Source organism: Charadrius vociferus, unplaced genomic scaffold (genome assembly GCF_000708025.1).
Source record: "Charadrius vociferus isolate BGI_N301 unplaced genomic scaffold, ASM70802v2 scaffold1, whole genome shotgun sequence".
Lineage (NCBI taxonomy): Eukaryota > Metazoa > Chordata > Aves > Charadriiformes > Charadriidae > Charadrius > Charadrius vociferus.
Genome location: NW_009647680.1, coordinates 4809828 through 4823732, shown reverse-complemented (window position 1 = coordinate 4823732; position 13905 = coordinate 4809828). Strand labels below are relative to the sequence as shown.

General features: G+C 38.2%; 1 protein-coding gene across 1 annotated transcript in view; it reads right to left on the bottom strand.

Moving 5' to 3' along the window:
- Positions 1-13905, bottom strand: part of GRM5 (glutamate receptor, metabotropic 5) — a 276118-nt gene that overhangs the window by 58226 nt on the left and 203987 nt on the right. Inside the window, exon 4 of the mRNA XM_009881188.1 lies at positions 206-441. Coding sequence (XP_009879490.1) covers positions 206-441 — 236 coding nt within the window. The remainder of the gene's footprint in view (positions 1-205; positions 442-13905) is intronic.

Here is a 13905-nt window from a genome sequence, read left to right as displayed (position 1 = left end):
ACTATCTATTTCTTTAGAGATCTGAATACTTTTAAAACTGTGGTTGTCATCATTTTGGAAAGAGCAATGATTGCAATTCAAGCCTCTTTCCTTCCAAGCCCACCCACTGTTCCACCAGACCAGGCAGCATGAGTTGAACATGAGCTGCTTACACCAGACCTTCAGTCACACTGGTTTATACAGCAGAAGAAATAAATTCACTTACTTGTGCAAGTCTTGTTGTATTTAGGGTTCTCTTGAGGAAAGCCTTCCAACCGGCACTGGAACCTGTGCTGCCAAAATTCCTGAAACCATGGATTTCGGTGGTTGGTTTCTGGCCGAAGCTGTAGGTAGTAATCATCAAACCATTTCACATCAGGAGACTGGAGCTTGATCGTTATTCCACCGACAGCTTCACGCTGATACCCTTCTGTCACATCATACCTGTCTGCCCAGCCATCACTGAGGGGATAAATGAAAAAGAGACAACATTAATCATTCAAAGGAATAAGAAAAGAACTTTGTTAAAAATGAAATTCAGAGCCTAAGAGCACACACCCACACCTGTGATCCTGAGTGGAGTTTAGTAAAGCATTTGTAATAGTTCTAGTAGAAGAAATCAGTGTTTTCCTTTTCCTTACATTTGCTTGTCATTGGCACCTTCTACTTAGATGATACATTCTTCATCCTCCACTTTAGGTAATTGAAACAACATTAAAAATCACAATCTGCCTTGTATAAGCACATCTCTGCAGCATGCTAAGCCTCACTGAGCTCTGGGGAGAAAATCTTGGATTCAGTGTTTTATAGACACTGGGATGATACTACTCTAACCTGAAAGGAGGTGACCTTGAGGACAGCGCGAAGGGCAGGACTGTGTTGCAGACCATGCCTATACTGCACAATGGAGCATGACACAAAGAGCCAGAAGCAAAATTTCAGTGGGCTGACACTGCTCAAGCAGAAATACCAGCTCAGAGCTCAGATGCTGAGACAGTATGGCATTGCCTCTGAAGCAATAAATCCTCTCTGCAGACATGACTAATGAAGCTGGGGAGAGCATCATGCAGATACATGTGTTGCTTCTGTTTCTTGATTGCTGGTGGCTGGAGTATTATGAATTTGTGTGACGCTGTCCCCCACACAGAATTTTAATCCCCTTCTCTTAACCTTTCTGCTTGCAACACTCTGACCAGTAGCCAGAAGTGACAGAGAACCCAAATTAAACAAAATGTCACAAACTTCTCAGGGTAATTGCCCCTCCTCAGTTTCACAATGGATTTTTCTTGGAAGTACTGACATTTACAAAGTTGCACTCAACTCCACTGAAAATGTACATATCTCATTAGAGCATTTCCAATTTCTGCTGTTTTATCATGAACATGATATTTCAGTTCTTCAAAAGCCTCAGGTCTTACAGTTAGAAAATTGTAGAAGAAACTCAGATTGGGATTTTTGCCCCTCTAAAAGGCACTGATGTTAATCACCATAGAGACCACCTTTAAATCCTAACAGTTGAATAACTGAAGGATAAAAAATAAGCTTAATTTGTCTCATTTTAAAACTTCATGAGTTGTTTAAAGCTAGCCTTAACTATTCTAAGTTGGTCACAGTATAACTGATGCAGGTGACCTTTAACTTTATGTTGTTCTATTTTCATCATTCGCTGCCTGGCTTAAACTTTGCTCCAGTACCGCAGAGCACGCAGGGAAGCTGCAGCAGTCACTGGGTCCCCAGCACATTCCCTCTTCTCTACACGGGGACTCAGCTGTCCTCACACCGTGCAGAAGTCAAGACCTTAGACAGTAACTCCTTCTGCACAAGACACTGTTTTCATTGAAGCCTGGACTCTTGACTAGGTCTTAGCACAGCTGCAATGGCAGTAAATAGCAGCTTCACCAGTACCAAAACCAATATTCAGCATCAGGAATGGAAAGGAAGGGTTTATTAAACATGCTTCAGATTTCAAATGCAGAAATTTACTCAGCACAAAAGAGTAAAATAGATGTTCATGAAAGGAGAAAGTTGATCACTGATGTTGAGCTGAAATACAGCACTTGGAAAATTTACCTTCAAGCTTAGATCCAATGAGGGATGAACACAGGAGTTAATGTTCCCAACTGCACTTGGGAGGCTCAGTACAGGCAAACACTCCCCACCTTCCACCAGGACTATTTACTGGACAAGAAATTAGAACCATTTATGGGTTGTTTTGTGATAAAAAATGCAGAAGGTTTTTTAAAATTAGGAGTGACTTAACCTTTTCTTTGAAACATTCATCTTAATCTTTGGGAAGTTTTTAAGCAGTTTTATCCATCCTCATAAAATCTGACAGATTTTATGAGTGCAGGAAGTGATAAGTTTTCTGTAGTGCGTTGTGTTTTTTTGTTGTTTGTTTTTTTTTTTTTAACTGAATAGAAATAGAATTTAAGAGAATTAGAGCTGAGCTGTGCTGTCAGTATCCCAGCTTTATGAATTGTCTCATTAACAACTTAGAATAAAACCTGTTTTCTTGTAATTAATTTCTTTATCATTTTTCAGAGGAACTGTTTTGTAGATCTAATCCAGCAGTGATATAAAATTTATAGCGTTACTTTATGAATAGTTATCCTCTCCAAGAAGATTTGCAACAGAGATACCATCTGATAACTTTAAATCATTAAAAAAGATAGAAATAACAACTTCATATTACATAACCCTTCGTCTCAACTTCTCTGCAGTAGGATTTCTAAATTCAACAGAGCTGCTTTTCATTCAAATAAGCATTTCGCTTTAGCTCTTGGGGCAAAAGGCTTTTAGGATTGTTATGTAGATGATGTACCTGAAGTGTGTATTGCAGAGACAATAATGTAGAGATAACAAAGCCTCAGACAGACAAGGTTGCAAAGCAAATGCTAAACTAATATCTAAAGTCCAGTGAAAGTGGAGTAGGAAAACAGGTTTGTATGAGTATAAAAAAGCACCAGTAGCGTGTGGTATTTAAATTGTGCACCCACAGTAGAGTAACAACATTTATGGGATGTTGATGACCGGATGATACAGATATATTTGGGATATTAGATCTGTGACATCCTCTGAACTCAGTAAGGGGTGTGAAGATGAGGGAGAAGGGGACGGAGAGGGAGATAACTGCTTACTTTCATAGTCCTGCCCGCCCCACCTTACACCTTCTTTCTTCTCCTTATGGCTTAATTTGCTGTAGTAGCTGGCGGTATCATTGTACTCCGTTGGCGGTTGCATTATGAAAGGTTCAAAATGGTATTATCCATTGCTGAAATCTACTGGTTCAGCTGAAGAAAGATGCCCTGGCACCAGAAATTGGCTGTGACAAGGAGCTCCAAATGAAGTCCTCTATGACCCCCACTCTCACCCTCAGAAGTGGCAAGGTGCATAGATTACCACTAACGCAGGGCAGGACTGCGTGCTGATGAAAGACATGGTACTTTATGCTAGCAGTGGGCTGTATAGGATTTTTAGATGAACAAGTGTTTAAGAACATCTTCCTCACAGGTAGTAAAATAATTCCAGGTGAACAGTATTCCAGTAATCATTATGAAAGAGTCTAAACAAATTAAATGGGACATGAATATTCTTAGCAGATCACTACACAAGTTCATTTTTTTCTCCCTTGGATGGACACTGTGCTTTCCAGTTTTATTACGATTAGGCAATAAGGTGATTTTGATTATTAGAAATAAATGGTGTTGCTTTTTAACCAGAGGGCAAATGTCCTTAAAGTGATCCCACCAAGACTTAAAGACAGAGTTGCATGTGAAGAAACCTTGCTGTGAAAGAAAACAGTAGTTGCATAGCTGCAACACCAAAAATAAAAGCCCCTTGCTGATATCTGTCAGGTGTACGCAGCAATGCATATATCTCGTTCATTAGCTTGCCAGGGTAGAAAGCTGTCAAAAAGGTAAGAGGACTATGACATGTGCAGATCTGTTTGCCCTCAATATTACGCTCACATTCAACACTGTGGGGAATTGTCTTTCAGGATCATGATGTGTTTTCCCCTCATCTAATTCCTTTGTATTTATATTCTTGGCTGTCAGAATAATGTTTGGTGCATTTTCCTTAAAGGCTGGTGGTATGATACAGGATAATAACACTACTGTATCAAATAAAATATATCATTGTTAATGACATTTCTAAAAACAAAAAAAAAAAAAGGAAAAGATACCATTTAAGAAAATTCTTGTGCACTAAAGAAAATAAGGAATCACAAAAGGAAGAAAAAAGAGAAAAATGGCTAAATGGCTTTTACTGTTGCAGTACTAGTGAGAGATGAACTTGAAACAGGAGGTCCATTATCATAACGTTCTTTATCTGTTATCAGATCTTATTTGCGTGTGTACATTGTCCCAGCTACTAGTTTTTGAAGGGCATGCCAGCGTGATGGAGATTTTAGTGAAAAAATAGCCGTCAGCAAACACAGTGGAAGAGTTCTGCTCATTTGTTAAAGGTCTGCTTAGTTTACTCACAGTAAATCATGACAGTTTTATATCACAGATAGGCTCCAATAAATGACACGGTAGAGCCACCAATATTTACAAAATTTATTAATGAATAAATATAAAAAATAATGAATAACTGTAAATACAATAAAATAATTCAATGTTTTAGGTCACTACTTTACATACAATTACTTTTAAGCATCTGAACAGAAAAGTAGAAGCAAACGAGACCCTGTTTAAATGACTGGGTTGCACAGCTGTGATCACGGATTGTGAGAACCCTGCTCGCCTCCTCCACCACAACACTGGATACTAACGGTAGAGAGTACGTCCTCAGACCCCTCTAGCTGAGTGTACCTGAACTAGTAGGACTTTCACTGTAGGACAAGAACGTATTGTTATACTGTATGTACATAGAAGACAGAGGTGCAGACTTTTTAGGATTATGTTCGCTATAATGAAATGTAAAAAACTTGAATGTGGCTTTCTGAATTTTCAGTGTTTCATCCTTTCCCATCTTTCCCAGCTTCCAGGTGAAATAGCCAGCACCACTAAGAGCTTCCCCAGATGGGTAGCGCTGTTGTGCTGGCTTCAGTCCACCTTGCCTATCATACACAGGGATTGTGGGACGAAGGAAAAGCAACCTTTGACAATAAAGTGTGGATACCCAAGAATGATGAGATGCAGGACTACATCTGTTGTAAAGAAATCTCCACTTGTTTGAATGAAGTTTTTCTTCTGGAAAGAATCACCATGGAGGGAGGAGAACACTCAGGTGAAGAGTGAGCAAGAACATGCTTGAAGCATTATGAAGAGGTCATCAGAGACACTTAATAACTATAAAGACCCTTCAATATGCATGGTGATGATGGCTGCTTTGGGCTCATACAGTGTAGTCAAGAAATTGCTAGACCTCCTAAAAAACATTTACAAAAAGGTGAAGTTAGTCAATCCTTGTCAACAATGATGTAAGCATTTAATTCCACAAAAAATCTTCAAAAAGACAGGATGGACATTGATCCAAGAGTGCTCCACATCTTCTAGGTAAGTAGCATGACTATCAATAGCATGTAGTATGCTGCTGATGTCAATCTGCTCTCAGGGATAACAGGGATTTGCAGAGCTGATTGTCACCTTTTACAGGACTAGCAAGATTTGTGTGAGGCAACAATTGCTCAGAAGGGATCATTAGACTCACATAAACAAACAGATAATATAAAAGAGATTTAGTGGGTTCAGGAAAAGCAAGCAAATGGAGTAGGAAGGAGGTGTTGCCTTGTGTCAAGGTTTCAGTCACATGTTCAGAGATGCAGAACATGGAAGGAATTAGGGCTATTGACTACTGGTCATGATTACAGGTGACAAGTATATGGTCCCTCCTGTGATAAGTGTCTGATTAACACCATCAAATCTGGAAGATGATGTGGAAAAAGCTTTTCGTGAGCCACTAACAGAGCATTCTCCAAAGCACAGGACTTACTGATAATGAGGGGAAGGAGAAGAATGCAGTAGTTTGTGGAGTTCTTGGAAAGCCTAGATGACAGTACTTGGATACAAGCTGTACCTTGTGACAAGAGAAAGGAGGCTTTTCTGTAGGTGTTTAATCAGTAGGTGGGGACTGCTTGAGAAGGTTAAGACAAAGGCAAATTGGGTGAGAATAATCATGAAAAATAGCATTTGTGACTTTTAAAAGAGCAAAGAAGAAAAATAGTAGACTTCACTAAGCCTAGAAATTTTCAGGTTAGCTCTGTTGTAAGGAACGTCTAAGGAATTGAAGAATTAAAAGTACTTAATTAAGAAGTGCCATGCAGAGGAAGGATAGGAAATACAGTAAGATATTAGTGCGCCCATCTCAAAGATAGAAAAATGTGAAAAGCAGAAGGAAGCTCAGATTTTCAGGATCAGTGTGAAAGAAAAACTTTAGACAGTGATAAAACGAGAAAGGTCAAGGCACAAAACGAGCTGCAACAAACAAGGGACATCAGAAGTAACAGACAGAAATTCTCTAACTATTTTATTATGAGAGGAAGAATAAAGAAAGTGTCGGCCTGCAGCCCACCACAGGGAGAAAACTACTAATGAAAAATCCAGGATGACTTTTAGTATCAAACTTCACAAAAGGAAAAGCTAGTGGTTAGTGACAGAGGCAAAAGGTCAACCAAAAAGTGAGAAGGTGATCTAGGAAACATTCTTGACTGAATTAGTTGAAGATTTATAGCCTAAAGAATGAAACAGAACACTAGGGGAAAGGTGTGATAGCTGTCTTCAGGTATGTAAAATGCTGCAGCAAAAAGATCATAATTTGTTTATCACGTTGATGTAAGCTCTCACGACTTAAACTGGAAGGAGAAAGACCCATTTTAGACACCAGGAAAATATTCCTCCCAGTAAAGAACATGAAGAACTAGAACAGCTTGGAGACTCTTGGCGGTGTCGGAGAATAAGTTAGACAAACATCCATCTAATATAAATGACCCTGCCTCGGTAAAGGGAGGACAGTAAGCTACCTGACTTCTTGACATCCACTCTGCCCTGTATTTGTACCAGCTTATTTTGAGGAATGATGGTTTTATAAAACCCAGTGGATTAGAGAAAAAATGCAAGGAAACTTAAATTAATGCCCCTCCTTCACAATTTCCCCAGCTTCTCATGTTGTTTTACCTTCTTTTCTCATTACTGTATTTTTTTCTCTCTGCAATTGCTATGGGATGTATCAAAAAACAAGAGAAATGGATTTAGGATTGATCGTGTGTTTGACTGTACACACAAGTAATTCCAATGATGCAGTGAGCGTATGCAGGAGTGTACAGTGGGCCGCACACCTCTGCCCTGCAGAATCAGGACTGCTGTTCTAGAGAGGAAGGACCAAAATTAAGCAAACGGAAAAACACTTCCCCACGCACAAGATGAAAGAAATAGGGGAAAAAAAAAATATCTAATTAGAGCTAGCTAACTTTTTACATAGTCAAGATATTTTAAATGAAAAGGCATTTTTTCTCTGAACTAGAAATGCTTGTTTCTGTTACTTTTAAATTTCTCAGTCTTCTCAAAATTACTCTAAATGAAAATTACGCTGTTTAATCTTTTTTTTTTTTTTTTTTTTTGTGAAAGGAAAGGTTTTAGACATATTCCCCAAATAACACTCTCTCTCAGTATAATTAAGATAATCCTTTGTGTTTTTAAAACAGAAAAGAAATTCTGTGCTCCTTAATTTAGATATTTTGGCCAACAATCTGAAGCAAACACAGGTTTGGCAGTTTAAGGCCACACACTCAGTTTTGAATATCCATAGCAGCAATTCTTTATTATTGTCCCTGTATGTAAGATCTGTTATTTTCATAGTCCAAATCACCTCAGTTTTGAGAAATGAAACTCTAATGCCAATTAGTGAATGATAAAACATCAGATCTGAACAACAACAAAGTGATTGCACAAATTGATGTGCTTACGTACTAAAAAAGTTTCAAAGAAGAAAATTCTATGCTGATAAACCGATGAAATAGATACTATAAATGACTATTTTTCCATTCAGTGCCACAATACCCTTCAAGGAGAGCTTCAAATTTAAGTATTCCCTAACAATGCCAATGCCTATTATGGTTTTATTGTCTTAACATGCAGCATCCTGACAGAGTGAATCAGAACTGGAACTTCATTGTGCTGAGAATCGAGTATATAGAGAAAGATACACGACCCATAACTTGAAGAATTTATGAAGGTTATAATCTGCTTCAAAATTTAGCAAGCGCATATATTGGATAGTAAAAGAGGGGCAGAGCAATCAGGTGACACTGAAAATTGGCAGTTCCTGAAACTACTGGAACCCTTTTCAGTCACTGTGTTATATGAAACGTTGACCATAAAGTCATTTTCATTTTATTGTACTAACAAGTCAAGCAACAGTGAATTGCAAATATGATTTTTTGGCCATCAGGGAGATTTTTGTTAGCTGGTCACTTTAGAAAAGTTGATCAGGTATATGCTTCCAAGGTATCAGGTGTCAGGTCTACACTATCAAAATCTATCAGGTATATACTATCAAGTTATCAAGATTTATGAAGAAAGATCCAGAGTACATTTTCTGCCTTCCATACACCTGACATATTGAAATGTGAGACCATCCTCCTTAAAGGGCATGTGGTATTAAGAAATTATTTGGATTGTATAAATAGCAAATGATAGCAAATTATGATACATGCTAAAGTGAAAATGTGGATATTTTAAGCTGGTCTTTCCCAAAGTGCATGCAAATTTCTTCATGACATAGTGCATTCCATACAGAGCCAGATGACCTACCCACACCTATGCAAATTCTATACAATATGTGTGTGCTATTTGGAAATTATTTAAATCCTTTTTTTGGTCTGCATCTCTGAAATGGCTCAAGGATTTTTTGTTCTTTTTTTTTGAGTAAAAGGGTACATGTTGTCTCTGACACATCTGAATCCCACTCAGATGCCACAGTTTATGGTCTTAGAGCTAAGACTTCTTTTGATACCACTCCTTGACATCACTTGATTTTCCTTGCCTAGGATGGTGGAGTGGCCTCTTCTCAGCTGCTGGCAAGCCTGGGTGGGAGAGGGGAGCAGGGAGAGGTCTAATGCTAAACCAACTGAAACTAGGCAGGTGGACATCCAGATTGCCAAATGGAAGAGATGTTCCTGCAACAACTCCTCAACATGTTATATGCTGTCTCTACAGCTGACATGATGGATGCTCTGTCTTTTTACACCGGTGGGATACAGCGTAGAAACCTGGAGACATGTCTACCAGTTCTGTCCATTAAGTAACTCACTGTACCACAAGTAACTTTCCACTTATTGCCTTTGCACAAACTGTGATCTCTGAAATGTCATGAACCAGTAACAGTGAGCTGGGGAACGCGGCTTTAGGATCCCTGTGAAAACTGCCTGGAATATTCAGCACACGTTTCTAAACCACTGGTTCTAAGATTAGACAAAATGCTAAGAGATACATGTACACAACAAAAATAGACTCCTCACCCTCCTTTTTGTAAACAGTTCCACTTATTTTCTAAATTGAAAACGCAGCAGTATCTTGGGATCAGTTGAGCTGATTTCTTTTTCTCTGAAGTCCCTCCCCCTTCAATCCATAGCTAAAGCTATTACAGTTAATGAGTACATTCATTAAGCTGTAGACTGGTCTTTTTTTGTTATGCAAAAATCCGTTTGCAGGCCACATAATGATGATGGAAACTGCTGTTCTGCCCACGTGTAATCACTCTCCTGCCAAAAATCTGACCTATAGCATTTGAGAATATATCAGAGAATTTTTCTCCACCTGTGTAGGAGTTTGTGGACGGAGTGGCTGTCTTTAATTTTCTTTTCATTGTATTTCTCTGCTCTTTCAGAGTTTTTTCTATATCTTAAAAGCTCTAAAAATATTAGAGTCTTCATGCTCTTCTGCAAAGGGCTGGAGTCTTGCAAAGGTAAATTTGTTTGGTTAATATCGGGGGGGTGGAATTGCTTTTGGTGAGCAGCTGTAAATTGTTGCATTTTGATGAGTTCATTTTATAACTGTGTACGCAATGAATGGGGATTCTTGTCTTGCTGCCTGTTTCTTTTTAGATTGCAACTTTTCATCTTTGTCTTCCTTTCCATGCATATTATAAAGATAAATGAATTTAAGGGTAATTCAAAGGAAAGAAATGAACTGATTATTTTTAGGCAGTATGACACACTGTTTTCTACAAGATGATATCTAGAAGAAGTAGCTATGCAGTGAATTTGGCAGATACCTTGCACAGGGGATTACTGGTACTAATTACTTGCAGAGTATCCAAACTTCCCCAAGCTGAGAAAGGTAGCGATGGCAACTTGAGAAATTGGTAGTCTGTAGCAACATCTAATTTGCATGAAAACAGAGAGTTTTGCAGCTGTCTGCATCTGTAGTTCAGAGCTGCAAAGTAATTCAGCCTGGCTGTAGGCTGGTCTACAAAAAAATAGTTTCCAGTGTGTGATGCCCCTTCTTCATGCTTGCAAGTTCTTATAGCTGGAGGAAGTTATACCCATACATATAAATTGTATGGACTGTCCCCTAAATTGAAGAGAAATTTCACTGAATGTTACCCCCTAAAACAGCAAGGATATTCAACTTGTGCAGTATGCTCTCTTGATTCCCAAATAATTCTTTAGTGAGGAAAAGATAAATATTTGACATATTACCAGGAAGAAAGGCATTTTGGATGCCTAGACAACTTTATAAGGTCTTAAAAGTTGTTTTTCCTAAGATATAGTGTAAAACTGCACTGCAATTTAAGCCCCTCACTTTTTTACTGCCTTTATTTTGCAAGAACCATTTGCACAGACTTTCAAGTTTATCTAGACTAAATAAAGCCAGTTCTTTCCAACTTTCTTCTCAAGAGCTCTTTTCTAAACCTGTTGTCATTCTGGGTCTCATTCTTCCTGAAAGTGCCCAGCTGGTCCTTGTCTCCGCAGACTTAGAGCTACCTTGGGATGCTCCGAAAGCACTGATAAAGTGTCAAGGATGTGACGAAGGTGCAGGTGCTGATGAGCACCAAAATGAGAGCTCTGCAGACTAAACATGGACTCTCCTGTTGTGATCTGTTTAGACATAGACATGTCCTATCCCAGGCTGGGGACTCTCTCATGCTCGTGCACGTTCCACGCTGAAGTCAGCAGGTAGTTCCCAGACTATCCCCAGCCTTATCCCTGTAGCTGCCAGGAGGAACCACTAAGTCCTTAATAATCATAGAATCATAGTTTGGGGTGGAAGGGATCTTTAAAGGTCGTCTAGTCCAATCCACCTGCAATAAGCAGGGAAATCTTCAACTAGATCAGGTTGTTCAGAGCCATGTTCAACCTGACCTTGAATATTTCCAGGGATGGGGCATCTACTACCTCCCTGGGCAACCTGTGCCAGTGTTTCACCACTCTTCTCGTAAAAAAAATTTCCTTGTGTCTAGTCTGAATCTTCCCTCTTTTAGTTTAAAACCGTCACCCCCAGTTCTATCACAACAGGCCCTGCTAAAAAGTTTGTCCCCACTTTTCTTATAAACCCCCTTTAAGTACTGAAAGGCCACAACAAGGTTTCCCCGGAGCCTTCTCTTCTCCAAGCTGAACAACCCCAACTCTCTCAACCTGTCCTCATAGAAGAGGTGATCCATCCTTGGCATTTTGATCATCTTTGTGGCTCTCCATTGGACCCCACTCCAGTAGGTCCATGTCTTTCCTTTGCTGAGGGCTCCGGAGCTGGACACAGAACTCCAGGTGGGGTCTCACCAGAGCAGAGTAGAGGGGCAGAATCACGTCCCTCAACCTGCTGGCCACTCTTCTTTTAAGGGGGTTGAAAGAGGAAGGAAGCTTAATGAATGGGTTTTTTTCATGGTGACATGTGGGGAAAAAGGAGCAGGAACCATTTTTTCACGTTTCCCCATGAGATAAGGACTGCCAAAAGAGGAATTATAAGCAAAGGAAGGAGTGTGTGCTGTAGGAAAACCTAAAATTTATTTGGGAATTGGCCATCAGACATCAGAACTTCTTCCATCACTGCTTTGTTATAGGGTAGAAAGATTACTCCACGTCCTTGAAGTATATTTTCCAACTGTGGCAGCAGCTTTTCTTTTCAACAACGTTAATGTTGTTGACTCATATTTATAATTCACTCTAAGCTCTTCAAACTGCAAATTCTCATAATGACAGCCAAAAAAACACCAGTTACATAATGTCAGCAACAGTAGAAATACAGGAAAGGGAAAAAAAAAAAAGGTCGATCTTTAAAACATTTCAATCAAATATGTATTTGTATTGTGAAAATGCTGATTTTTATCTTCCTCGGAATGCCTGACTTCAGTATAGCTTCACAGGCACTAAAATGTAATGCACTATGCAATGCAGTGTTATGTACTTACTTAGCCTGTATAAGCAAACACACAAAAAAAGTCATGTACAGAAATCAGATCTTGCAGAAATGATAAGCAAAACCCTACTGTCTTGAAACACTGTCACAAAGCTATTTTCTGTGCATCCCATCCACCTCAAACTGAAACATCTCTGGGATGACTCTGAACGGAGGAGGATCCTCTGCTTTACAGCAGCACAATATGGCCATAAATACAAGGCAATGCTATTTTTCTCCTCACAATTGACTTTGCTTGCATTGATTGAGAGGATTTTTCGCTATATCAAGTCCACCATGAGAAGAATAGCTTATCCTGAATCAGAATTATCTTGTATAAAGGATTTTCTGGGGCTGCCAGCAATGGAATGATTCTCTATTAGATATCCAAACACAAATTTTATGGATATGCAACAATCTGTGATAAATTCAAACATAGTCATATGAATAAACAAATAACTGAGATAGATAGCCTTACTGCTTAAAAAAATATTTCAGAAATGGGTAGAAAAACTGGTTTAAGAAACCATTCACTTATCTGACAGCAAATGTAATACACATAAGCATATGTATATACATATATATATGTATCTATATATGTATACATAAATATATATTTATTTCCTATGAGTATATATTTGCAACATTTGTAGCAGTAACATGTCTGCACACCAGCTATTACATTCTTTTTTGTATATATTTGTGAAATTATTAAACCTATTATACCACTATGAGATGTGATTCAAAACAATTCTTCAGATATTGTAACTTGTTTCTATAGAAGAATACTTTTAATCATAAATAATATATTAATTTTGGATGTATAAACAAGGAAACAGTATAAGTAAATCAAGAGATATGGACATATATATGTATCCTAAGGAGGTGCAAAAATTAAGCAAAGCGAGTTAAATAGTCAGACAGCACAAAATTAAATTTAAGAAAACAAATACATGTCGTATTTCAGCAGTTACTTTTAATAATAATGCATATATTAATACTAAACTTTATTACTTTGGAGACATTTGGTCTGTCTATGACTAACCAGAAACTTTGGGTTGAATCTTAATGTTCTGCTCACATATAAACAATTTGAACACGGAACAAAAAGGTGAGTGTGATACGTTAACAGTATTATTTGTATTTTTAGCCTCTATTTCAAAATCATGCATACCTAGGAAGGGTCCATTGGTCTAAAAGCAGAGTTAAGCAGACTCTTAATTTTTTACAAGTCTTAAATCTACAGACTTCAGTGTATGCTCTACAGTAAATCTAGAGACTAATACAAAATTTGTAGTTTTTCAATGGATACGAAATTCTGTGCATGCAAAGATTTTAAAATGACAGATGCTATGTAGGGTTTTTTCAGAGAATTAAAAAGTAATTTCAAGACAATAATTGTAATAATTAGTACACATTTAATTAATCAAAAATACAAAGAAATTAATATTCACAGTCCCCCAGGGAATCAGTAATTTCAGTAATTTTTCTAATATCCTGTTCAGCAAACTGAGCCAGATATAACGAAGGAAACTAAGTCAGACCTAGAATAATGACCCGAGCAGGGTAAATACTCTGAAATCCTCCTGCT